General features: G+C 51.4%; 2 protein-coding genes across 8 annotated transcripts; one reads left to right on the top strand and one right to left on the bottom strand.

Moving 5' to 3' along the window:
• The first annotated feature begins 446 nt into the window (after nt 1-446).
• PFKFB2 (6-phosphofructo-2-kinase/fructose-2,6-biphosphatase 2) lies at nt 447-24,205 on the top strand. Of its 7 annotated transcripts, none has more exons than XM_072028284.1 (16): nt 447-585; nt 8,952-9,077; nt 9,166-9,262; nt 9,901-9,967; nt 10,123-10,197; nt 10,303-10,359; nt 11,041-11,165; nt 11,526-11,733; nt 11,921-12,067; nt 12,922-13,026; nt 13,527-13,656; nt 14,490-14,552; nt 15,205-15,278; nt 17,066-17,257; nt 18,385-18,407; nt 18,933-21,056. In XM_072028284.1, the coding sequence occupies exons 2-16, from the start codon at nt 8,966-8,968 to the stop codon at nt 18,988-18,990; spliced, it is 1,533 nt and encodes a 510-aa protein (XP_071884385.1). In that variant the 5' UTR covers nt 447-585; nt 8,952-8,965; the 3' UTR covers nt 18,991-21,056. The 7 variants fall into 7 exon arrangements, with proteins under 7 accessions (XP_071884385.1, XP_027300564.3, XP_071884380.1 ...); XM_027444763.3 differs by lacking the exon at nt 447-585 and adding an exon at nt 8,245-8,404; XM_072028279.1 differs by lacking the exon at nt 447-585 and adding an exon at nt 8,245-8,404 and having other exon boundaries at nt 18,385-18,448.
• YOD1 (YOD1 deubiquitinase) lies at nt 3,357-8,100 on the bottom strand. Its single transcript, XM_027444784.3, has 2 exons — nt 7,755-8,100; nt 3,357-7,512 (listed from the first exon to the last, which is right to left on the bottom strand). Exons 1-2 carry the CDS (start codon nt 8,083-8,085, stop codon nt 6,806-6,808), a joined length of 1,038 nt encoding a protein of 345 aa, XP_027300585.1. The 5' UTR covers nt 8,086-8,100; the 3' UTR covers nt 3,357-6,805.
• Nucleotides 24,206-24,640: the final 435 nt, after the last annotated feature.

Raw genomic sequence — 24,640 nt, 5'->3', positions numbered from 1 at the left:
TGCTTGCCACGATAAAAAGCCATTTTGGAAGGAAAGCTTCACCAGTGCCCTGTATTTGCCTGTTAGAGGAGGGGTGAGGAGCCCAGGTATGCTCAGCTCGCACAGACAGCTGCGGACCTGCAGCTCCCCCGTTGCAGGGGCAGAGCGACGTGGAGCCCCTCTGCAGGCTCACCCCCAGCTCTCCTACTGGAAATGTTTCCTTGCAAGGTGTTGTGAGAGAGAGTCCAAAAAAAAACAAATATTCAAGCAGAATCCCTGCAGCAAACTCCCATGTCTGATACAGCCACCAGATTCATTCACATTTTCATGCTTTGGTGATTTTTTTTTTTTAAATATCGTGTCGCAACATGTGCCCTGCTACACAGAACAGGGAAGTGGAAACATCAGTTATTTAAAGCTGCGGTAGGATGGATGGAAGGCGATGAGCCAGGAAGCCCCGAGATTGCCACCAGCCCCGTCAAGCTGCAGCTGTGCCTGGTTACAAAAGGGCCGGGTGGGATAAAAGGCAAATCACAGCAAATGGGGGGGCTCCTGGGAGCCTCGTGCCAGCTCTGCTCAGTGCTCCCACCCTGGCCTGCAGCAAAGGTAAGAGTTGTGAACGTGCGTGGATGTGTCCAGAGCTGCAGCAGGGCACGAGGGGTTGTTGTGGAGCCAGGTGCCAGGCTTAGTCCAAACGCCGCTGGAAGCGGTACCTGGGGTGGTGCTCAGTGCTGTGGTGGTTTAAGCGGTCGGGTTTGTGATGGTTTTGTGAAGTTGTGCTTAGTTCTGAGCCTGCTCGTAACAAGGGAGCAAATCAAACCCAGATATTTCTGTATTGTGTGTACGGATACAGAGGGCAAGGAACGCCCCAGGGCAGGGCAAGTGTGTTCTGAGAGCGTGATGCTGATAGCACCAGGACCTAAACCTATGCAATAGGATATGTGGAGCTGCTGTGTGGGCTCTATATAGATCAAGGAAAATATCCTGATCCATGCAGAGAAGCCTGGAGCTGCTGAGAAAGCTCAGCTTCTCTGAACTGGATGCCTGGAAAGAACCTGGTCTCTCTCTGTGTTCTTCCTCCAACAAATAAAAATAGCTACTACCCAAAATAAAGCATGAGTTCACGTACGTGGTATGAGGCATATGCAAGTAGTCAAGTGATGCAAAGAAAACTCTCGGCAGGGCTACGGAAGGACTTTGGCATGCTGACAGGCCCCTGGAGCCTCACCCTCTGCATAAACAACAGGGCAGGCGTGATTCAGTTCTGGCGCTGAAGGAAGCGCATCCGTACGGCGTCGCAAAGATCCCTGTGAGCACAGCCACGTCCATGTGTCTGTGTAGGGCTGCTGAACACTTCCCTCACACCGAGCTGTATGTACAGTGCTGTGTATGCTGATAAATTAATTATGAATAACCCTGGGTGATCAATAGCTCGTATTATGCAGCAGTGCGGAGCAGTAACTGCGCCTTGGTGAGGCTGTGAACCGAGCAGGGAGCCCTGCTTATCATCCCCACCAAGCAAGGAGCCCTGTTTATCATCCCTATCTTACAGGAGAGGGGCAGAGAGCCGAGGCGGTCTGGGTCTGTTTCCACAGCTTGGTTAGCACTAACTCTACCTGAGAAACCAGGAGCCAGGGCTTGCTGTGTAATACAGCTCCCCAGCACCTTCCCCTAGGCTTTAATTAAAAATAATAGACAGGGACACCGCGGTCCTGGACAACCTAGTTTTGTGAACTCCCCTATTCTGTCATTACAGAATCCATTCTGGTGCTCAGACTTGGAAAAGTAAAAAAGCAACCTTGATTTCCGCAAATTTAAAGTCATTTTATTCTGCCCTGTCCAGAGCAGAGCAAAACCTGATGGCAGGTCTGAGGCTGGAGGCGTAGCTCCGTTCAAGGCACAGGCAGACGTTTAATTTGTAGGGTACAGAGCTGTAATTTTCAAAAAAGCAAGCTGAAAACTCCGTGCTCCTCTTATTAACGAGTTTCCCTGCCAGGGGGAGGGCTGCTGGGCCGCGCAGCCAAGACAGATGCCTTCATCAGCTCTGCACCCAGGTCTGAAATCCCCCAAATCCACCAGCACCATGGTTTCTGCGCTAAAGGCGGTCAGCAGAGACATTCTGCAAAGAATCAGAAGTTTCCTTCGTTTGTGCCCGTGCCCTCGGCCCTGCTTCCTCAATCCTAGAGCAAATAATGACATTGCCCAGGTCACAGGCGGTCAGAACAACGCCTGCTGTGTTCCTGGGCTGGGAGCGCAGTTTGACAAGGGCTTTGTCACCCCACAGCCGATCATGATTGCTGCGCTGTGATAGTCCTGAACAGGTCACTACGAAAACTGGGGTGGGCACACGGGACACACTTCCAAAAACGCCACGAGCAAACCCTGCTGTGAGTGCACACGAGGAGATGTGAATGGAGGAACTGCTCCTGTGCCACGTCACGAGATGGCCCTTTCCTCCTCTCCCCCGTCGTCCTTTTTATGTAACTTTACTCAGGACTCAGGAATCCAATTTCTCTCTCTGCTGTTGTGTGTGCTTGTTGAGTTGATACGAAAACATTGCGGTCATTATCACAAACCGTGTGTAATTTCTGCTCTCAAAGAAAGAAATAGGAACAGGGGAGGCAGTCAGGTGCTGTCAGCTCCGAGGATGTGCAGCATCCCTCGTGTTTCCCTGGGCTAACAGGCAGCACCCACGCTGTTCTGTTCATGCTATGCTGTAATATCCCTTGAAGTCTACAACAAAAATCCATTCCCAAATGCCTCTATTTTGCTTTAGCAGAATTTGTTCCCTTTCCCTGAAAGAAACATAAAGAACTGGTTCTTGTTAAGGGCATGGCAAAGGAGCTGCTTCTACAATCCAAGTTGCAGAGGCGCACAGGCAGCCAGCAACCCACCTGCTGGCAGCAGCGCCTGGGGAATTCAGAGCAGTGCCCACTTCCTCCTGTGGCTGGCCTTTTGGGCGATTGCTCCCATGAAATGCACGGGAATGTCACAAAGAGAAAATTTCCTGAACTCTTGTTTAATGACTTATACACGTAACTGCGTGAATGACTGGGGAGGTATGTAAAACCTTCAGGAGTTGTTCTGCTTGATGCCTGACAGGGTACACAGAGGAAGTGTTTTACTGTTAAAAACAATGCTGCTGTTGAACAAGTTGAAAGAGAAGAAGGCCTGAGCAGGCTGCGAGGCTGAGTCCCTCCCGATGGGACTGCCTCTCAGTGTCAAAGGAAAAAAGGAACAAGATAGGGGAAAGCAGACGTAAATTACTCCAAGACTGCATTATATAGGTGCGAAGGCCTTAAATACACTGGTGAACAGGAGTGAATAGGGTAAAAAAACAAAATTCAAGAACTGAGACAGAGACTACACTAAACAAGTACGCATGCATCAGTCGTTTATTGGTGCATCAACAATTTCTGCAGTTCGGGGTACGTGTTTAAGGAAGTCTGTTATTCCCAACAATCTGAGCTGATGACACAAAGCAGAAGGTTGTACCACTGGGTTACATCGGTAAGATTTGTAGGAACATTTGCTCACACCGCTCGCTGCTGCAACGGGAACACGCACTACTGTCATCAGTGAAAGTCCTTGCTCGACGTCTGCTAAACGTGTCAGCTCGGCCAGGCTTTTAAAGTGCTGTTAGGACCATGAGATGTGCATCTCTTCATACAATGTAAAATGCTCGTGAAAGGCCACGTGATTCGAGTGTGTTAGGCTCCTCTTTAGTTAAAGGAATTTAGTGCTGGTGAAAGGGCCAGACTAGCAGCAGGAAACTGAAATTCTTTATTTAGGCAAAAAAAACACAACACCTGTATTGCCCAGTAAAAACAGCATTAATAACCCAGCTTTCAGCAAACCAACCCCCAAAGTAAAAATTTGTTTCCAGGGCCCATTTAATTATTGACCTATGTGCTGAAGTATTCAGCAAGGAAATTAGTGCTTGCTTTAAATTTTTATGGGAATAAGTGGTAACAGTAAGGACAGAGCCACGTCTTGCAGGCTTTCTGGACTGAGCCTGTGCCCCACAAGGCATCTGCTCTTAAACACCTGTAACTGAGACCTGGCTGCACAATTAATAACTGATCAGTGCCAATGTATTAGTGATGTTTAGAAACCCATCCTTTTAGTACCAGGATGCCACTTTTGTGACACTTCCATAACTGTACCATTAAGGACAGATAAATGCTGGTAAGAAGATATTAAAAAAATCCCTAACTTTCACAATCTTTTTTTTTTTTTTTAAAGGGGAGTTGTCCTTTAAATGCGTTCTGTTCAGGAGAGTTCAGAACTACACAAGGTTTGCCAACTCCACCACTATCCCCTTGTTACTTGTTCTTCAGAACAGTGTGTCAGCCTGTAACAGCATCAGCTCTTACACAGATGAATTACAGCAGTTCAGTTGGTATTTTTTTTAACCAAAATCTCTTTATTGGCTAGGCAACTAAGGAAAACATCCACGCAGTGATACTGACACATCGCCCTCAGATGGAACTCGCACTCTGTTAGTGGATTTGCTATGCAAATACAATAAAGCAAAGCTAAACACTCTGGATTAAATAAAACTAAGTTTAAATTTAAAAATACTGCAACTGAGAAATATCCCAAAAAATGTTTTTACACACTTTCAGAAATCCATCCAAGATACAAAGCTAAAAAAATCTAAATGTTGCTCCCAAACGTCAACACATTTGCAAACATGGCAGACAATAAATACTTCCACTTCTACAGCACTTTTGCTTCAAAGACACCCAAAGATAGTCACCTTGTGCACCTCTCTGAGGTAGGTATTCTGTCCGTTTTACAGGTGGCAAGTGGTGAGGAACAGCTCCTTGTCCAAGGCGCCTCACCTCTTCAGTGTGAAAGCTGAGAACATGATTTAGGATTGATAGTCTCTTGGTCTCATTCCTAGACAGCATTGCATCTCAAGTAGTTTTAACACAGTGTAATCTTCAAGTTCCTTTGAACTGTCAGGTTATTTCTTTAGGTTCATAAAAGCATCAGCTTCTACAGGTTTTTTGTTTTTTTTTCCTCATGATAGGCTAAGCAAAGTGGGGTTTAACACTGGAAGCTAAGTGGTTTTCTGTTGGGAACTCCCAATAGTGTGAATATCTACTTTAATACTGAATTGAAAAGAAACTTGGTCCTCAGTGCTTTTGGCAATTAATCCTTAATTATTCATGATTTGCTTTAGCAAAGCACTTACATAATTATGTTCCATTTTCAGTAAGACCCCTTCGGTATTTTAAGGTATTTCAACCTCAGCCGAGAACTTCAGTTGAACACGCTTCCTGCAGAAAGTAAGTTTTTGCTGCACCAGGAGTTTAGCTAGATGCCTTACCCAACAGAGGCCTTTAAAGCTAGCTAGGCTGATCCCATTAGGAAAGTGGGCTTATTTCTGCCTCAAAATGAAAACGAACCTCTTTGCTCCCCATTTGGAGAAGTGCAAGAGAAAGAACTCAAAACAGAGTGGCAAAGAATAGAAGGCTAAGAGTACTTTAAAATTCATTAAAAACAAGCACTTATTACACAGGCATTAAAAAGAAAATCCCTTTCAGTAATATGCACCTTTACAGCACCTTTTAAAAGGCCTCAAAGCACTTACTGTTAAGCCTCACAACCTTCCTGTGAGGTAAGATTTATTAAACCAATTCCAACCTCCCTGATTCTGAGTAGTACGAGAAGTAGGGCAGTTTACCCAGCTTGTTTTGTTCTGGCAATTAAACTGCACCCTTCATTATCAGAATTAAAGTCTTGCTGCTGAACAGTCATCAGTGACAAATCAAACGCATTAAGGCAGAATGCAGATGAAGAAACCTTGAGCCTCCCTTCTGGATTAGCACTCTGCCCTTGTAAAAAGGGCAAAACGTCTTACCTGGAAAGAATGAGAACCATACCTTAAAGTGCTAATTTACAGTATTTGGAATCTGCTACAGCTCAGTAACACTGTGGCCGTGAGATCAGCTACACCCAAGCCAAATCTGTTTGAATATATGTAACAGATACAAATTAAGTTACTTCCCTAGCTACTCTATTGCCCTCTTGCCAGAAGTTGAGATATTATAAAGAAGAATCCAAGAATTTCAAGAAACATGCCTATGTTCCGATGCAGTGTAAACACCAAGGGGTTGATAGTTATTTTTCAAGCAACTAAAAACTACCTATGGAGGATTAATAAGTTTATTCAACACTTTACCAACTACTCGTTAATTTTAAGAAGGCTACCTTAAAGCTTAAAGGCCATTTCTCTCTCTAAAGCCATGACTTCACACAAACAATACATTCTATTTCTGATGGTACCTTAGTATAGGGCAGCTTTGGAGATGTTCTTTCCACTAAAAACTGTGCACAAGGTGAGCAGTTTCCCCCGTGAGGTCTGCTTGTATGTGCAGAGTCTGTTTTTTAGCATAAACAATGCCAATAGATGTTTCCCAAACCCTTAGATCAATTTAATTACCCTGAAAACATAATGCAGAGAGATTAATTCTGTAACTGAGAGGCTACGTTGTTATGTTAGTGTTGAAGCCTGGTTTTGTATGCCTGCTCAGAGCAGACACACAAAGGAAAGATTATTTCAGGAATCAGGTTTTAGCTGCCAGTGTATACCACCTGCCAGAGTACTATAAATTAGCATGCGAGAAGATACCTATTTCAAACCAGCTGGCAAAGTCACTAACCACAGCAAACCTGTGCACCTCGGCCATCGTTAAGTTAATGCGCTTTTCAAGCTCTGTGAACGGAATTTTATGATTACATACAGCTTATCTGGAAATCCAGAATCTTATTCTGGATCAGTGAGGTAGTAGCTGTACCCATCCTCATGCAGCTGTCACACTTCCCCGAAGTTGGTGTGTCCCGTCTCCTTGGCGTGTTCTCTGGCTTCCACTTGTCCTGTCAGTCCCTTCTGGCACACCATGCAGCGCAGCGTGAAGCGGTTCACATCAGTAAACTGCCTCTTCCGTCGGGCTTCATCTGCTAACTCCAAGGCTTGTGCAAGAACAACATCGTCAGTGGTAGAGAAAATGGTCTGGGGAGGAACGTCTGAGTCAGGGATCCTACGCTCAAGGGGGTCGTAGTGAATCCCATCGTAAATCAACAGGACCCGCTTGGTGTAACCCGCATCTTCCCCAAAGCGGTCGATTCGGACGGTCTGCGTGTCCACCACGCAGATTTCACACTGGTAGAACTTGGATAAAATGGACACTTCGATGGCTCCTCCCCAGGTTTCTTCTCTCCGGATCCAGTCGCAGTACTCCCTGTTGGTTTTCCCTAGCACGGCCTCACAGTAAGACTCGGGATCGCTCGCTACTATCTGCGCTATCAGGCTGCGCATCTCTGGAGCGCAGCCGGGGTCGTACACGCCCCCCTCCACCACATAGTACACGCTGGTGAACAGACAGGAGTTATCTGCCGGCACCACCCTCCGTGCCAGCACCGGCACCGCTTCCCTGACCGAGTTGGCCATGGGTCTTTTTGCAACCGCAGGTGGGTCAGCGCCGGGCTTGGATGGATCCTCCTCGACGATGAGCGTGTCCCCTGTCAGGAGAGAGAGGGGTTGAGAGGGTCACGCGGGTGGGAGCTAACCATGCTGCCGGGGGGGGAACCCAAGCAGCCCGTCACCGCGCTCTCTTGCCTCGTCCCCTCCGAAGACACCTCGGCCACAGCCCGCCCCCCGCCTTCCCCGGCCCCGCAGAGCTGCCCCGAAGGAAGAGGAGAGCCCGGCCCGTCCCGGCAGCAGCTCGGCCAGGCCCGCGGAGCCGAGGCGCCACCGCCCTCACCCGAGTGGATGCCGAGGTCTCCCAGCCGCCGCTCGCCGTCGCTGAGGTCGAGGCTCCGCGGGGGGAAGCCGAGGAGGAGGCGCTGGGCCGGGGCGGGGACGCCGGTGAGGGCGGCGAGAGTGGCCTGCATGTCGCGGAGGCGGGAGTGGGCGGTGAGGCCGGGCAGCGGCTGGCTGCCGCCCCGGGCCTTGCAGCGCAGCCGCAGCATCGTGCGCGGGGCCGCCCCGCGCTGCCGCCGCCACCGCCTCCGCCGCCCCGACTGGCCGCCGCTTCCGCTTCCGGCCCGTTCCCCCCGCCCGCTCTCGCGAGATCTCCCTCCGCGCCCCGTCATTGGCCGCGGGGCGACGCCGGCACCCGGCCCCGCGAGGGGCTGCGGCCAATCAGGGCGCCGCCATCGCGGGGCCGGCGGGGGGGGGGGGAGGGCGCGCGCGCGGCCGCCGAGCCTCGGTTTGATTCGCGCGGCGGGCACGCCCCCCTTTGTGACGTCACGCGGGGCGCCTTCGCGCCGCCCGCTCGGCCCCGCGCGGTGTGCGGGTCATTTGCATCTCATTTGCATGCAGCGCGCGGCGGGGCCATGGCGGCGGCAGCGCGGGCGGGCGGCACCGTGCGGGGCAGCAGCGGGGCCCTGCGCGGCGGGGAGAAACAGTGCTGTGAGTGCGGGGGGGTGGGGGGAAAGGGGAAAATGGGGGGAAATGCGGGGGGAAGGGAAAAAAAGGGAGGGGGAAAAAAATGGAAAAAGGGGAAAAAAATAAAAAAAAACGGGAAAAAATGAAAAAAAAAGGGAAAATGTGGGGGAAACGGAGAAAGATGCAAAAAAAAAAAGGAAATGGGAGAAAAAGGGGAGAAAAAAGAAAAAAAAAAAAAAAGAAAGGATAAAAGGGGAAAAAAAAGAAGAGAAGGGAAAAGAAGAGGGAAATGGGGGAAAAAAGGAAAAGGGAAAAAAGCCTTTCCCCCACCGCGTGTCCCTGGCCGCAGCCCCCCGGTGCCAGCTGCAGCCCCGCGGCTCGGTGCCGGTGTCCCTTCGGTGCCACGGGCAGGTGCAGCCCCGCTCATCGCCTCCTGGGCTGCCGGTGGTGGTGTTAGCAGCGGGGGCACGGCCGCTGGGTGTCCTGCAAGGGTCCGTCCGTCCGTCCGTCCATCTGTCTGTCGGTGCCCTGAGCCCCCCGCTGATGCGCTGCCCCCCTGCCGTCCCCGCAGCCTGGGCGTCCTACATGACCAACTCACCCACCCTCATCGTGATGATCGGGCTGCCCGCCCGTGGCAAGACCTACGTCTCCAAGAAGCTGACGCGCTACCTCAACTGGATCGGGGTGCCCACGCGAGGTCAGGGGCTCGGGGGGCTGGGGGGGGGGCCGGGGGCTGGTGGCCGAGCGCTGCCGCCCTCACCGGTGTGCCCTGTGTGTGTGTGCAGTGTTTAATTTAGGGGTGTACCGCCGGGAAGCGGTGAAGTCCTACAAGTCCTATGACTTCTTCAGGCACGATAACAAGGAGGCCATGGAGATCCGCAAGTAAGTCGGGGCGCTGCGTGGGTCTGGTTATTGTCAGGTGGCGGCAGCCCATGTGCGTGCACGAAGGAGCGGTCAGTGCCCATGAAATGGTGCCGGGAGGCAGTGCAGCCCGTGCAGGGCTCCTGCCGAAGGGTCTCCTTGGGGGAATTTTGTCACCAACTTCAGGAAAAATAGGCAGACATGAAGAATGGGCTCTGAACACCCAGAGGTGCATGAAAATTGAGTCATGGGGCACCCAGAGGTGCATTAAATGTAATGCTCTGGGTGCCCAGAGGTGCATGAAATTCTGGGTACAAATCCCCTGTGGTCTCACCAGGTATAGATTTGTGCCCTCAGGGTCTCTGGTGGGAGCTGGCCTCGTGAGGGCAGCCACGGCTTGGGCTCTGTGGGGAGCCTTGGCTGGCAGAGGGAGCAATGGGAGCGTTCCTAGAGCAGGGATGTGGGCATAGGAGGATGGGGATTTAAACAGGACTCAGCTCTGCAGAGCCCCAGGGGCTCAGGAGGCAGCAGGGCTGCGAGCCCCACGCAGGGAGAGGTGTTTGGATCTCTCCCCGTATCGGTGCCAGAGCAGTGATTCAGAGGAGCTGAAATCTGGGTGCTGTACATCTGCTGTGGCAGCACGTGTTTCTCTCCTGCAGGCGCTGTGCCTTGGTGGCTCTGCAAGATGTGAAGGCTTACCTCCTGGAGGAGTGCGGGCAGATCGCTGTAAGGCTCTTCTCAGCTAAATGCTCTTTGGGGGTTTATGTCTGTGCTGTTCGGAGCTGCCCAGGGCATTTGGGAACCCGGCTGTAATCCCAGCTCGTTTGGGGCTGGTTTCAAGGCTGTAGATGAACTTGCTCATTGCCATTTATTCTCCCCAGGTGTTTGATGCGACCAACACAACTCGAGAAAGACGGGACCTGATCTTAAATTTTGCTAAAGAAAACGCTTTCAAGGTAACTGGAACCGCTGTACCGGAGCCGCTCCCGCTCCCTCGGGCGATACCGGTCCGGGACAGAGCTCCTGGTTCTCGGAGCCACATCTCATCGCCTCCCTCGCAGGTGTTCTTCGTGGAGTCCGTCTGTGACGACCCGGAGGTGATCGCTGCCAACATCCTGGTGCGTGCGGCTCCTCCAGGCCCTGCTCCCTGTGCTCGCAGCAGATCGGTGCAAGGTCACCGGTGCCTTACGGGAACGCCGGCAGGTTGTCGGCACGAGGGGTGTGCCCAGCACCAGGGAGCTCTGGGTCCCATTTGGGCTGGCAGCTTGCGAACATCCCCTCCGCCTCTGCTTGCGGCTGGGCAGCCGGTGCCTCCCTTGGAGGGCAGCCACAGGCCAAAGCCCTGCGGTTGTCACCTCGCTGCTGCAGCCCGTGGGAAGTGCGGGGAGGGCTGGTGCCTAAAAACGCTGGCGGTCTGGGTTCCTGCCTCCCACCTCGCAAATGAGCAGTTACGGTTTGTGGGCTGGCGGAAACTTAAGGTGCAGTTCTTTAGCCCGGAAATCCAAGGGAGCTGAGAAATGTTTGACCTTGAGCGTGGCGTTATTGTCGGGGGGGGCAGGCAGCGAGCGGCTCGCGGGGCCGGGTGGCTGGCGAGCCAGCTGTGTTTGTAGCGGGGCCAGGCGCTGCAGCGTGCCTCCAGAATCGCCTTTTGTTGCCTTGCCAGGAGCAGGTTTTTCCACAGGGCGGCCTGAGACAATGTTTACTTGTTTCAGAAGAGAAGAATAACGTTATTCAGCAGCGCTTTTGCTCCGTGTCGAGTTTGCTTGACTTTTCACGGAGTGGCACTGTCTGTTGGCCAGGAGGTGAAAGTTTCCAGCCCCGACTACCCGGAGAGAAACAGGGAGAACGTGATGGATGATTTCCTGAAGAGGATCGAGTGCTACAAGGTCACCTACCAGCCCCTGGATCCCGACGAGTACGACAAGTAAGGAGCAAGGCCCCGGGCTGCGTTTTGTCCTCGCGCTCCGGTGCACGAAGGCGTGAGCTGCTTTGCTTGGTCGCTTTTGTCCTCCGGCTCGAGGTGCTGCAGTGCTTGTGCTGAAGCCTCTGCTCTCCCAAAGCGAGGTTGCTCGCGTGAAGGTGATATCCTCGGGCCCCGAGGGATGATTTGAAAGCGCTGCCCCTTGTTTAGCACGGCAGCTCAGTGCCTCCTGCCTGCTGAGGCAGCCCAGGGGTAGTGCTGATGCCTTTAGCACAGGGCAGATAGCTAGATTACACCCGCAGATGCACGTGTGTCATTTTTAAAACCAGTCGTGTGGGTGTTCTTATTTTATGTTGACTCCAGAGATCTTTCCTTCATTAAAGTGATCAATGTGGGACAGCGGTTCCTAGTAAACAGAGTCCAGGATTACATCCAGAGTAAAATCGTCTATTACCTAATGAACATTCATGTCCAGCCGCGTACCATCTACCTTTGCCGACACGGTGAGAGTGAATATAATCTTGTTGGCAAGATTGGTGGGGATTCTGGTCTGTCACCACGAGGGAAGCAGGTACGTTTTTTGGCACCAGCCGGATTGCTGTTTGTTTAAAGTGTCGTGCGAGCACGGTCCGAGCCTGGCACCTGGCTCTGCGCAGGTACGGCCCCGCGGCGCTGGATCTTGTCGCGACAGCGGAGGGGTCGGCGGGCCCCAAAACGATGCCTCCTGCGCTCTGCTAACCTCCCCTGGCCTTTTCCAGTTTGCCCAGGCTCTGAAGAAGTTCATCGAGGAGCAGGAAATCGTCGACCTGAAGGTTTGGACGAGCCAGCTGAAGAGGACGATCCAGACGGCCGAGTCTCTGGGGGTGACGTACGAGCAGTGGAAGATCCTCAACGAGATCGATGCCGTGAGTGAGGGCACGGGGGGAGCTCAACGCTGCCAGCAGCCTTCAGCTTTCCCAGACGGAAAGTGATGTTAAAAACAAACCCACAGAGTGGGTTTATCACTATTATACAGCTACAGCTCTGTGTAACGTACTCAAGCCATTACCAGGAGGTTCAGGATCACTGGTGCAGGGCTGAAAATGTCTGGAAGCGTTAGACCTCGCTGCAGAGCAGCTGGTGTTGAGAAACAGAACAGCACCAAACATCCCACGCCTCCGTGGCCCTGGCTGTAAAGCTGTCCTGGGTGGACAAAGGTTAACACTCCCACTCCAGTTCTTTCAGGCAAAAGAAATTGCAAGATTGTTGCTGTGGAGCTGAACGCTCATTTTCATCCTTTGCAAACAATTTGCAATAAAAACAAAGCCCACGGCCCTGAAATATCAGTATGTTATCTCAAATTAAAAATGAGGAAACGAGTGGTAATAATTTACAGCATATCTACCAGTTGTGCTGGGTGATTTCTTTGGCGTTTCCAGCTCCCTGAATTTGCTGGTGCTGTGCTCTCGGGCTGCTTGCTTCTTTCTGCACCTCGTGCTGGGGTCAGGGGGACAGAAACCACCTTGCTCAGCTCTGGGACTCAGCAGAGTTTGGAGATTTCAATGTTTGCCAATACTGCAAGCACATCAGGTGTATGTGGTTTGTCATTTCTAAGCCACCATGGACCCATGATGCACAAGCATGGTGTTGATTCTGAAATTCTCATCCCAAAACAGGGTTTCTGATACCGGTCCCATGCTATTTGTGCATGTTTTTATGCTTTGTTTTGCTGTACTTCTGTTGAAACGAGCTGTGTTGTAACAAGTTCTGCTTCCTCCAGGGGGTGTGTGAAGAAATGACCTACGCAGAAATTGAAGCCAAGTATCCCGACGAGTTTGCCTTGAGGGATCAAGAAAAATACCTTTATCGCTATCCTGGAGGAGAGGTGAAAGCACTTAGGAAAAACAATGAGCTACAGTGTGTGCCCAACAGATACCTGATGTGTGAAGGGCTTTGCTTAGTTTCAGCGTTCTGTCCCCGCTGTTTGTGTTAGGAATTGAAACCGCGGATCCCCAGATCTCTTGTAGAGGAGAGGTATTTTGGTGTGTTACAGCGCTGTGCTGATGATGCTGTACTAATGGGGCTGCTCGAGTCCCTCGGTGCTCGGTTTTAGTTCACAACCTTAGTTAAATGTATCATTTACTTTTTATTTTATTTTATTTTAATGGAGTTACCGGTAATCTGAATCTCCCAGTAACCTGAGGGTTGCTGACATCCATTTCACCTCGTGCTGTTTCCTTTTTTTTCCTCCCTGTATTTACTGGATCACTTCTGCAGTTTGTTTTAACTGATATTTTCCTGAACGCGAAGCCGTGCTAATTGCTACTTCTGCTTTCAGCGTCTGTTTATAAAACCCCTTGCAAAACTCCTGTTTTGTTTTTTCAGTCCTACCAGGACTTGGTTCAGCGCCTGGAGCCGGTAATTATGGAGCTGGAACGTCAAGGCAACGTCCTTGTTATCTGCCACCAGGCAGTTATGAGGTGCCTCTTGGCTTATTTTCTTGACAAGAGCGCAGGTACAAAAATAAGCACGTGCTGTTAGGGGCTGGCTTCTATTTCTGCTTCCTTCTCCGAGTTTTTGGGAGGGTGGCTTGTAATTGCTGTTTTGATTTTTACGGCAGAGGAGTTGCTTAAAAAGGAAATAAAAACACTTGTGAAATGCTTTAACTGTTGCATTTCAGCAGGGCTTTGCAGGAACCTCTGGTTGCGATGGGTGCAGCGGCAGAAAGCTGTCCTTTTGATGCCTGCTTTTCTGCTCAGCCCCTGTTTCTGCAGCTTTTTCAGGAAGCCGCCTTCCCAAAATCTCAATGGGATTAATTTTTCATGTAAGGACACAGTTTGCTGGTACATCAGTAATCTGTGAGGGCTTGCCTCTGGTCCTGCACCTCTGAGTGGTGCTGATCCAGCGCATGGTGTGCCGCAGACAAGGTGTTGTGTTAAAACTCAGTGAACCTGTAAAATTCAGTGCAAAACTCTCAGCACTGCTCATCCTTGCTTTGCAAACGGTGAAATGTACCAATTGGCTTGGAGATATAAATAGTGGGGGGAAAAAAGTACTATTTAACGTTATTCAAAGCAAGAAAACGATCAGGCAGCCGAAACCCCAGCCCCTAAGAAATGGAGGCGTTGCTCGAGGCTGCTGCTGGCTGGGGGAACGGAGGGAGCGTGCCCCCGCTCTGTGATGCAGGCCAGAGCTGTGCTCTGCCAGGCGTTTCTCTGCGCTGCTGTTGGGGCAGGCTCCTCTGGATGGCAGTGTCCACTGCTCGGCAGCTGGGTGGCTGCACTGAAATAGTTGTTACGGGAAAGAAAAGGGGATAAGGTGCACGGCTGACGCCTGCCTCTCTCGCAGACGAGCTGCCCTACCTGCGATGCCCCCTGCACACCATCCTCAAGCTCACCCCGGTTGCATACGGTACGTGCCTCCTGATATTTTTTTCTTTTTCTTTCGGTTTTATTTATTTATTATTATTATTATTGTTTTTCCCTGGTTTATATGAATCTGATGGCGCTGTCTGTACGCACAATCAGCAGGACGGGCTCTCAGTGCTTCTGGTGATGTTCTGAACACAAAAAGGCACTGAAGAGTGGGAGGTTGGGGGGGGCCAAGGGAGGGGGGTGGATGGTTTGGGGGTTTTGTTTATCCATGTGGGGACACAAGTGGTCTCCCACGGCTTCTCTCTTCAATGAATTACAACTGTCTCTGGGCTTTATTTGTCGATGAAGAAGCCTGTTTGTCCCTCACGCCGGGATTTGCCTCTGGGTGCAGTGAGTTAAAAGCAGCTTTGCTGGATAAGCCTGGAGTTCACTTGACATGTGGCTGCCTGCAAGGTGTCGCTGTGCTTTCACAGTGAAGGTCAAAGCCAGAGAGTGATTTAAGTGTAAATTCTCGGTTAATTTGGAATGAAATGTTTACGAGTTTTTGGCTGGTGTTTTGTTTTATTTTTTTAAACAAGTAACAAGCTTACTTCTGCTCACTTGACATGCTCTTTTTAATACGTTTTAAAAAATAGAGTACAAAATAAATTACAGTTCCTCATGTAAACTTCTCTGTCTTTTTGGCAAAGGTTGTAAAGTGGAGACAATTAACCTGAACGTGGAAGCAGTGAACACCCACCGCGACAAACCTTCTCTGAACTCAGTAAGTCCTGGTGCAGAATTTTGGCTTTTGGTTCAGGCAGTCACCAAACACTTGCCTTCTCTGAATACAACTAAAGTGAGACAATAACTTCTTAAACTCTTAAGGTTCTTAAATACCTGCTAGAAGAGGCTGGCTGCTTTCAGTGACCAGAAGGACTTTCTTCAGAAATAGCCCCCAGAAGTAGGACTAATGGTTGGTAGAATTGCACGTGCTTCCCAAACGAGAGGGAGATATTTGTAAGAATTGTGCTAGGGAGCAGAACAGAGAAGCTGAAGTCAATGTGGTCAGGATGTACTTTTTAATTTCCAGGTCTTGTTCTCAGTTTTTAATGAAGTGTCTGTTGACGTCTGTGTTGATTGTGGTAATTCCCAAAAGACATGTCAGAGTATTTGAAATGAGTTCCTCTTGCTGTCTTTGTCAGCTTCGTTGCCTTCAGAGAGTCACAGGTGGTGTCAGGCTGGGCACAGAGGCTGGGCTGGTGCCTTGGGGTGGCTTTTGGTGGGGTTGGCTGCCCCCAGGACAGGGTTGCTGCTGTGCATGCCGGTGGGAAGCACAGGATTCATCCCTCGGTTTGCGATGTTTGTGGTTTGCTGAGAGATGTGGGGATCTTTCTTTGCCTCGTCTCTGCAGATCTCACTGCATTGTACAGGGTTCCCGTGCAGGTTACAGCTGTGCTGCTGCTAAACTTGTACGTGTGTCCAAAGCTGAGGTCCGTGTTACCTCCCATGCTCTGTGGATCTTCTTGCAGCAGCAGTGGGAACATGCAGTGCTTCCAGCCCAGTCAGTAGCTGGTTTTGTTGAAGAAGCCCTGCCTTTGCAGTGACTTGGGCAACTGTTCAGCCATCTGCCTGGCTCAGCAGAGCCCCCAAATATGTGCCAAATCTGTGGAGTTGCTGTTTTCGGTGCTCACTTTTGCAGGCATGGTTTTGTTTTGCAGAGGGACTGAGTTTGGAGCACGCGCAGGTGTCAGGGAATGAAATTTAAGAATTGCTTACAATTGGGCTCCCTGGTTAAACACCACAAACCAGCTCACTGCTATGAGTAGATCTGATTTAATTGATCACGTTTTGCGTTCTTTTGGTGCATTTAGGCTTTTTGCTGCCTCTTCTTGTAGGAGGTTTTATAAAGATCTCTAAAGGTGAAAAGTTATTTGCCAGTTGCCTCAAATACAGTTATTTTTGTGTCCTGGCATAAAAAGGGCAGAGTCAGGAGCTCCTGTATGCTGAAGGAATCCTAAACAATAGGTGGAAAACCTGGAAAATGCGTCTCTAGTTGGAGGGCTTGCAGAGCTAAGATGCCAAATGCAAAATGAGGATGTTCAGTGAGATTTTTATGGTCCCATTCTGGTGGTGCCTCGTCAGGCATTTATTGCTTAGCTACTTCTGTGTGATTCCTGCGTTGCAGTCATTGATGCTTGCTCTGAGGAGCCGCAGGCTGTTCCTGGTGCTTTGTGCTTACTTGGGAGCGCAGCTGCTTCAAGGCCAGAAGTACAAATAAGGGAAGTTCTCTACTTGATTTTTTTTAACTGACGTTGATGGTAAAAATAAGTAAGCAAAAAATAAAGAATCCCAGAGAGAAGTAAAACTGCTGAAAAAGCAGACTGCTAGCAGACTTTGGGCTTGACCAGCCGACAAAGAGGTCGCTTCCTACCGCGTGCCCGGCGCTGTTTGGCCACTGTCTGCTCGTGGCAGTGGCTGGAGGCTCTCAGGTGCCTGCAGGTGCGTGACGTGGTTGTAAACTCTGCTTCCACTTTTCCATGCCTCGCAACATCCTCTGTCTCTGCTCAGAACAACCTCCCCGCCAGCCAAAGCCCGGCGAGGATGAGAAGGAGCAGCCTCACCCCGCGGGCCAGCGCGGACACAGAGCAGCGCCCGCGGCATCACAGCGTTGGGAGCAAGCCCCCCGACCCGCTGGGGCCCTTCCCCTTCTTGGAAGCTCGAGGTGGATCTGGTCGGCCACGGCTGCCAGCCTCTGTCCAGGTGGTACCTTGCCTCTGCTACCCCTCCCCGGCCACCCCCAGTGCCACCGCTGTCACCCCGCTGTGGCGCTGGCCCTGGTTGGAATCCCCTGCTGGGGTCTGAGATGCTGCCACTGATTCCCCTCAAAAATCATGCTGGATTAGGTGCCCTGTTTAAAATAATAATGATAATAAATCACCCCGCTAAACTGGAGTTGTGGTGTCAGAGGGTTACAAAATCAGGCTCCATGCAGGCAAGTTCCTGTCAGCACCACGGGGTTTTTGTAGGGTGGTTGGTTCTGGGTAGCATCTTGCTTTCCAGCAAGAACTTGTCTGGGAAGAGCTACAGATGAAGAGTTCTCTGTCCAGGTTTGGTAGGGTTTAACAGTGACAGCAGAGTGTTGCTCTAGCTGTAGCACAGCAGGTTGGGAAGGCTTTGTGTTCATGGTGATGGAGCCCGTTTTCCTACAGATCCCATCAGTAGGTGGTTAAGCAAAGTTTGGGCTTCTGGTGTTTGGGGGCTGCTTGGTTTTTGGCAGCTGGCATTTCTTTTGGCTTGAAAGAACGAGGGAGTCACAGAATATCCCGAGCTGGAAGGGAGCCACGAGGATCATCGAGTCCAGCTCCTGGGCCCAGCACGTAGGACCTTATTGGGATTGCATGTGAAGCCCTGTTTGCTTCTTTGCTCATTAGAAGTTGTCTCTCTTTGCTAAGTTAGGAGTCTTTGTGTGCCTGGGAGGCAGAACAGGCTGCATGCCACCTCCCCTCACATGAGGCAGAGGAGGCACAGGGGCTCCTGGCTGGGTTCCCCTCGGTGCAGCTCCTTGCAGCAGGACAGCTGCTGGCCCCGCTTGTTGTCAGCCCCATGTGTCAGTTCCTGGCCCCAGACTGCAGGAGGGGTCAGTGCAGAGCCTGTGTCCAGCATTTGTGGCTCAGGGGAGGCAGAAGTGGGCAAGTCCATGGCTTGCAGGCGGCGTGCATGGCTTGTGGCAGCGGCTGTCCCACCAGGCCGCGGCGCCCTCCCTGCCCTGAGCCCCTTGGGTTGCTTCACTTCATTCCTCAACCGGCTTCGGTGCTGTTCCTATTGCTCCCAAACCACCTCGAAAATGCACTACGAGCTCTCCTGTGCTGTTTCTTTTTCCTTTGCAGCCTCCAGTGGGAAGTGCTTGCCTGTGAGTACCGCTGACAAGAGCTTGCGTGTTGTGGTTAGCGGGTAGGCCTCTGGACTCGAGGTGCATGGAAAGAGCTTTGGGGAAAGGCGGCTGCTCGGGGCAGGAGGTCTGGCTGTGTAAAAATCCCTTGTGGAGGGGGAACCACTGCTCTGCAGGGCTCCCGCTGGTGCACGTGCATGGCCCCAGAGCAGGGTGCTGGAATTTGCCCTGAGCACCCCGAGTCCCGTCCATGTCCCGTCCCCACTGTCAGCCTTGGGGTGCTGCCGTAACGGGGCCTCGCAGGAGGCATCTGGTGCTGCATGCCTGTGTCTCAAAGTGAGCTGCATGGCAAGGGGGCTCTGGTTTGTGCTGTGGGGAGCACGCTTGGAAAGCAGCTTTGTGAACGAGCCTTGCTGTGCTGGTGGCATCGCCACCGCCTCCTCGCTGTCACGGCCCCGCGGGGGCACCTTTGGGGTGAGCAGGGCAGGGCTGGCTTCTCTCCCACCACAACGGGAGGACGTTCTCTTGTCTGTCGCCCCTCTCCAGGGAGCCAGCAGCCAGCATCACCCAGGAGACCCCGGGCTCGCTCTCGGCCTCTGAGTGAGGCGGGCGGAGGAGACCTTGCTGCTGCCGGGGGTGCCCTCGCCCCACTGGCCTCGAGGCCGTCCCCTGGCGCGACCCCTCACTGGGCTTAGCAGATGCTTCTCCCCATGCAGGACGTGCAGCGTTGATGTTTCTGTCTTGTAGAAGTTTGTCGCCGTTTATTTTTGTGGACCTGACTGTACAGCGTGCTGTTTCCCTGTGGGATGGCTCTGGGCAGGCGCCGTGCCTGGCTTCCCTGCACAGTGCCACGCTGTTCCCCGTGTGCTCAGGATGCCCCCCGAGCTCCAGCCTGCTTTTACTTATCCTTGGAAACGTTGTGGCCCTGGGAAGCTTTGGGCTTTGTACCCATGCTGCCGCAAAGGCGGGTGTTGGGTGTTGCTGCCCTGGGGCTGCCGGCAAATCCTCTTGGCTGCTGGTGTGTTGCCTTCAAATTCAGAGAAGAACTGAGTTTAGTGTAAAGAAAGTAAAGTGGTAGCCAGTCCCATTTCCTGGCAAATCAAGAAAAGAAGATTAAGGTTTGGCTGGGAGATTGTGCCTGGGTTTTGCCTGGAGGCTGGGGGAACCCAGGCACAGCTTCTGCTGAAACGGAGGGAGAAAGGTTTCTGCCCGGGTGGTGTTCCTCCACGTCTCAGTACTCCTGCTGGAATGTAATTGGAGATTTGGATGAACAGATTTTGGTTTTGCCAGAAGTCAGATTTTGCACTTTATCCTCAAAGTGAAGCTCTTCCAACTGTTCTTCAATGATACTCCCCGGCCTTTCTGCACAGCCAGTAACTGTATGCATTTCTTGGGATAAAAAGGGCCAATTTTGATCTGACGATCGATCTTAGATGTATCTTTCCTGTTCCTTGGCTTTATGGCATCCTTAATCATGCTGCAGAGGAGCTGTTTTTATGATGAAGCTGCAGGACTGTCCTGCCAAAGCTGCAGAAGCGCACAAAACGTCAGCTCGGGTGTTGGGGAAGCGCCTCGCACGGTGCCGGGGCTTTCCCTGGAATTGCCCAGCGGGTCACGATGCGAGCTCTGGGGCCTTCCTCCTGACCCTGCCTGCCTCCACAGGCTTCAGAGTTAATGGTGAAGACTGGGGGAAAAGCAGGAAGAACCTGGGTGGGGGGAGCCGGCAATAAATCTGATAAGTCATCAGGTTGTTCCTGTGCTGAGTAGCATTAATTTAGAATCAAATAAGAGAAAAATGCCTACAGGCCAAAAGTCGAGCCTTACCGACCCGCTCAGCTTTGCCTTTATACTCTGAACCGAAAGGAGCTGTGTTTAGAAAATGAATGTATATGCCAGCTTTGAAAAATTGCTTTTCTAACTCTGTGCTTAAAGTGTTTGTTTTCCCTTTGTTAAAAAGAAGAAAAAAAAGATTCCTTGGAAGGGAGCTTGGTCCAACTTCCTTGATTCCTGTACAAATTCTGTCTTTATCTTGGTGTTTTGCTTGAGAAAACAGCATGTGGGCAGTTCTTGTGAATTAACTCTTATCTGAGGATGGTTTTGGGTGTTGCTGTCAGGAAAGCTGTTCAGATTTTTATTTTTTTTTTCCAATTGCAAATGGAAAGAATGTGGGGTCTGAGTTTCCTGAATGCTGGATCAAACTGCTGATGCTTATTGTTAATTGTCAGCGTGACAGCTGTGCTGTTTCCTTATTGCAAAACAGCACTGGTTGGGTTACAAGACAAACTGCCCGGCCTGGCTGGCACATCCATTGCAGCCTCCAAAAACGCTGCAGCCGAGCAGAGCGGGCACTGAGCGTTGTGGCTCAGCTCCCTTGAGATCATTTGCTTTGCTCCAAGCCATGGAGTGAGCAGCAGCTGCTTTAGGCCATCCTGGCTGCCAGGTTTTAATCTACGTGCTTGTGCGTTTGTACGTATCCACCTCACTTGTACTGACACGAGTGTGCTCTCGTCTGCTCTCCGACCCTCAGGGAGGCAGTGGAAGGCATTTTATCAGAGCTAGAAGTATTTATCGTGGCTAATATGCAAAGTTACTACTGTAATGTTTCTTACATCTGTCCTGGAAGTGTAATTTCCTGTGGGGAAGGTGAATAAAACCGAGTAACCTCCAGTACCAAGTGGCTTCGTTATTGCCTCGGGTAGATCTGCCAGGTAGCAGAGCTGTGTGGTGCTGTCAGACTGCTGCACAGTGCCTGTGTCCATCCTGGGCTCTGTCCCAGGATTTACCATGCCCTGCTTTAGCCGTGTGATAACCCGTACCACTTCTCTCTTATTCACAGAGGATGGCTGATTTAGCCATGTAGAGGCCAGTGGCTCCACCTCGAAGGCAGCCGGGAGGAGCACGGGGAGCCTGGAGCCGGCGGCACCGCGGGGAGCACAGTGAGCCCTGGGCACTCCGGCCAGCAGTGTCCTCGCTCGTGTGCTTCGCAGCCTCTGTGTCCTGTCCTTCCGAATGCTGAAACGTCTACCAGTGACACTGGGGAGATTTTATCACGAAGATTTTTAAACCGCTTTTAATGTGCGTGTGTGCGCAGGAGCGAGCGCATCCCTGAGCCTGCTGGGAGAGGTGCGTGCTGCTCGGCCCCGCGGGGGTCGGGGTCATCCCCTGCACCTCTCCTCCCATCGGATGCCGTGAGTATCTGCAGCGCGTGCGAGGACGAAGCTGTTTTCTGGACATTTCTGTACTTGCTGAAGTAGCTTTTATTGGAAGATGTTCTCAGCACGCCTAATCCCTTTTAACTTTGCTTTTGTGGCTGCTGATTTGAATCCCCAGACCTGAGCCTCTTCCTTTGGTTTGGGAACATTATTTTTTTTGCACGTGGCAATGTAGGAGGTGTGCATGGGGTCGGCTGATCCCGGGAGAAGCCCCCAATGGGGGGACAGAAGTGCCCGCTGCCCTCTGTGAACAGCCGAGCTGCCAGTGCTGCTGCCCCTGCTGCAAGCCTCGCCCCGTCCTGCTTTCTGCTGGGCTCTGTGGATGCTTTTCTCTCTTGCAACAGAAAATCCTCTCTCTGCCCTGCACTATCTTGCCTCTGCATTCCACATTTAATGTCCCGTTTCTTTTACCTGAGCCAAAACCTCTCAAAATAAGCTCGGATGTTTGTCCCTGCGTGCTCGCACACGAGCAGTGCATCCACAGGGCTTGCTTTGTAGACCAAGGTTGAGTAAGATTAATTCTGCAGAACATTTCCTATTTCTCAAGTTACTGTTGTTTTCAGAGGCTGTGGGTGCGGTGAGGAGGAGGCCATGCGTGCAGGGTTGTAAGCAGCACGTGGTTTTTTATTTGTTGTCCCTTGTACCAAGCTTTAGGCCCACGACACATTTCTAAACTTGCACACAATTAAGCTGTGAAAGTTACTGCTGTTTAACGCTGCCTTTCAGAGGGTTGAAGCTCTTTTAGTACCTAGGACATGGTGCAACTCCTGCGGTGCTGGCTGCCAGTTGCTGGAGCACCCTGCTGAGCTGGGGGGCACGCAGCGACCCCCCAGATGTTCAGTTTTTGTCCCATGAGCCTTGGCTTGTGTTTTGCCAAACTCCATTTGTCTCACTCCTGCTGCTCTCTGACTCCTGCTGTCTTTTGTAACAAAGACAGAACTGTCAGGCTTGCAGTCCTGAGGTTAGGTGAAGAAATGAGTGTTTAGGTACAAGCAGGAGGCTGTTACGGACCTGCTGCTTCCAGTAACTCCAGGATCTGTGTGAGCAACCTCTGGGACCCAGGCCGCTTATTGGAAAGGCGTAAATAAATGCCAGGCACACCCCACCTGAGCCCCAGAAATGCAGATTTTCTCTGACCTTGCTGCCACAGAGCTCAGCAGCCTGAAGCCTGAGGTTTACCTGGGGATTTGGAGAGCTCAGAGCCAGTTATTTTAAACATTCCCTGAGCTTTAATTCTCTAAAGCTGAGACAGAGAGGGCCACGGTTACGGTGCTTAGAAATACACCGGAAAAAAAGGGAAGGAGGGAAAGGGGGAGAAAAAATAATGAAGGAAGAGGTTTGTTTATAGCCTGCATAGCATAGCAGTACTCGCTGATGCTTTCTGCCCCTTTCTGCAGTAATAAACGCACAAAGTGGTGCCGGGACGGGCTGCCTGCCCCTGCAAACCTGCTGCACGGGAGGAGCCCGTGGAAACACTGTGAGACGTCACGCACAACACACTGTCATAACACACGGTGATAAGGAGTTAATTCTGTTTGTATCAGTGAGTGGCTAATGAGTGTACCGAGACAGATGTCTCTCTTTACCTGCCAGAACTCACGAATGTAGCTGCTGATACATCAGCAGTCACAACTTTTAAATCACTGCTAAAAATCAGGATGGAGCCTCCCAGACCCACCCGCAGGAGTCAGGATGCGAGCCTCAGTGCTTTAAAGCCTAATTATAGCTTCTCCTCCTGCTTTTGCACTTGTAAAAGGTGTAAATATGTGTGTCTGTAAAGCAGGGCATTGGAAAATTTTGTGGAGACCACGTACGGGTGATGCCAGCAAGCGCATGCCTCTCCCCATGCCCAAACGGCCGGGTGGGTGCCAGGTATTTCCTTGAAACCACCTGATTTCCTTGGCACTATTCACGCAAATACCCCAGAATACACAAAGATTGCACAATTTACATGAATTTAAGATTAGCAGGGGCTTGTGCTGTTGGTCATAGCAGAGCCGTTGTGTTCGGCTGAGCAGATCCAAGCCCTGTTCAAAGCACTCCAGTAGCTCCCGAAGGGCTGAGTGTAGGTGTGTGGAAGTGGACTTGTCTGCTTCATGAGTGTTGCACCAAGACTCGATCTGTGATTTTGTGATTTTTCTGTATTTCCCTGTCTTTCTCCATCCATGTTCAGTGTCAGAGGTGGCAGTGAGCACTGCCTCAGTGAATGCCGTCCCTGTGCTCTGGGCACTTGCTGTCACAGCAGCGTTACGTCCTGGTTTTGAGAAAAATGTCATCACTCGTGCAAAATCTGTTCAATTTCTGCTGCCAGCAGGGCTGGGGCCCTGCCCCGTGCTGGTCTCGGGGTGCTGGCAGCGCTGCGCCTCGCTGCTGCTGCATCGCTCAGCGCCGCTCGCAAGCTGCATCTCTGCGTGGCGTGCATGGCGAGGTGGATGTTCCGTGTTTACTTGCCATTTTGCTACATTACCGCTTTCTAATGATTTTTTTTTAAGCTTTTTAGGAAAAAAAGCAGTGTATGCAAACCTGTGCTGTGTGTTGTGTATTCTTTGCGTTTATGCAGAAATACCCCATGAGCGTTTATTTACAATAAAGAGATTAAAAACCAAACTGCTTCCTCTTGTGTTCCACTGATACTTGCTGTAACTACCTGTAGTGTGATGGTTTTGGGGAGATAGCACCGAGTTCAGGAATTCTGGGGGAAGCATTTGAAGGAAGAGGCTGCGCAGGGAGCAAGGTGCCCCCAGCCCTTGGGAGCAGGAGAGGTGGGTTGGGGGCAGTGGATGCTCTACCCTGGAACTGCTGCTGCTGCCAGCCCACTTTACTAAATTTTCGGGGGAAAAAAAAAGCTCAGATCTGACAGAACAAACAGCTAAGTGCAAGAAACGCAATGCAGGGTAACGGCCACTGTGGAGTTCATGGTGGCAATGCAATCCTAAACGAAACCGTGCAGCCAAAGTGCAAAAGGAGCAAATGGTTGTGGCCTCTGCCAGAACTGTTACTGGAAAACGGGCTGGCAGCGGGGCCCAGCTGCTTCCCATCGCT

Source organism: Anas platyrhynchos, chromosome 27 (genome assembly GCF_047663525.1).
Source record: "Anas platyrhynchos isolate ZD024472 breed Pekin duck chromosome 27, IASCAAS_PekinDuck_T2T, whole genome shotgun sequence".
NCBI classification, from domain to species: domain Eukaryota; kingdom Metazoa; phylum Chordata; class Aves; order Anseriformes; family Anatidae; genus Anas; species Anas platyrhynchos.
The sequence above is the reverse complement of the archived record's forward strand: the minus strand, read 5'-3'. Positions and strand labels throughout refer to the sequence as shown.

Coding starts and splice junctions, on each gene's coding strand:
- PFKFB2 (XM_027444763.3), top strand. CDS start 8,329: ATGGCGGCGGCAGCGCGGGCGGGCGGCACCGTGCGGGGCAGCAGCGGG. Junction 15,279..17,065: donor ACAAACCTTCTCTGAACTCA/GTAAGTCCTGGT, acceptor GTCTCTGCTCAG/AACAACCTCCCCGCCAGCCA. Junction 17,258..18,384: donor GGCTGCCAGCCTCTGTCCAG/GTGGTACCTTGC, acceptor TTTCCTTTGCAG/CCTCCAGTGGGAAGTGCTTG.
- YOD1 (XM_027444784.3), bottom strand. CDS start 8,085: ATGACGGGGCGCGGAGGGAGATCTCGCGAGAGCGGGCGGGGGGAACGG. Junction 7,513..7,754: donor AGACCTCGGCATCCACTCGG/GTGAGGGCGGTG, acceptor CTCTCCTGACAG/GGGACACGCTCATCGTCGAG.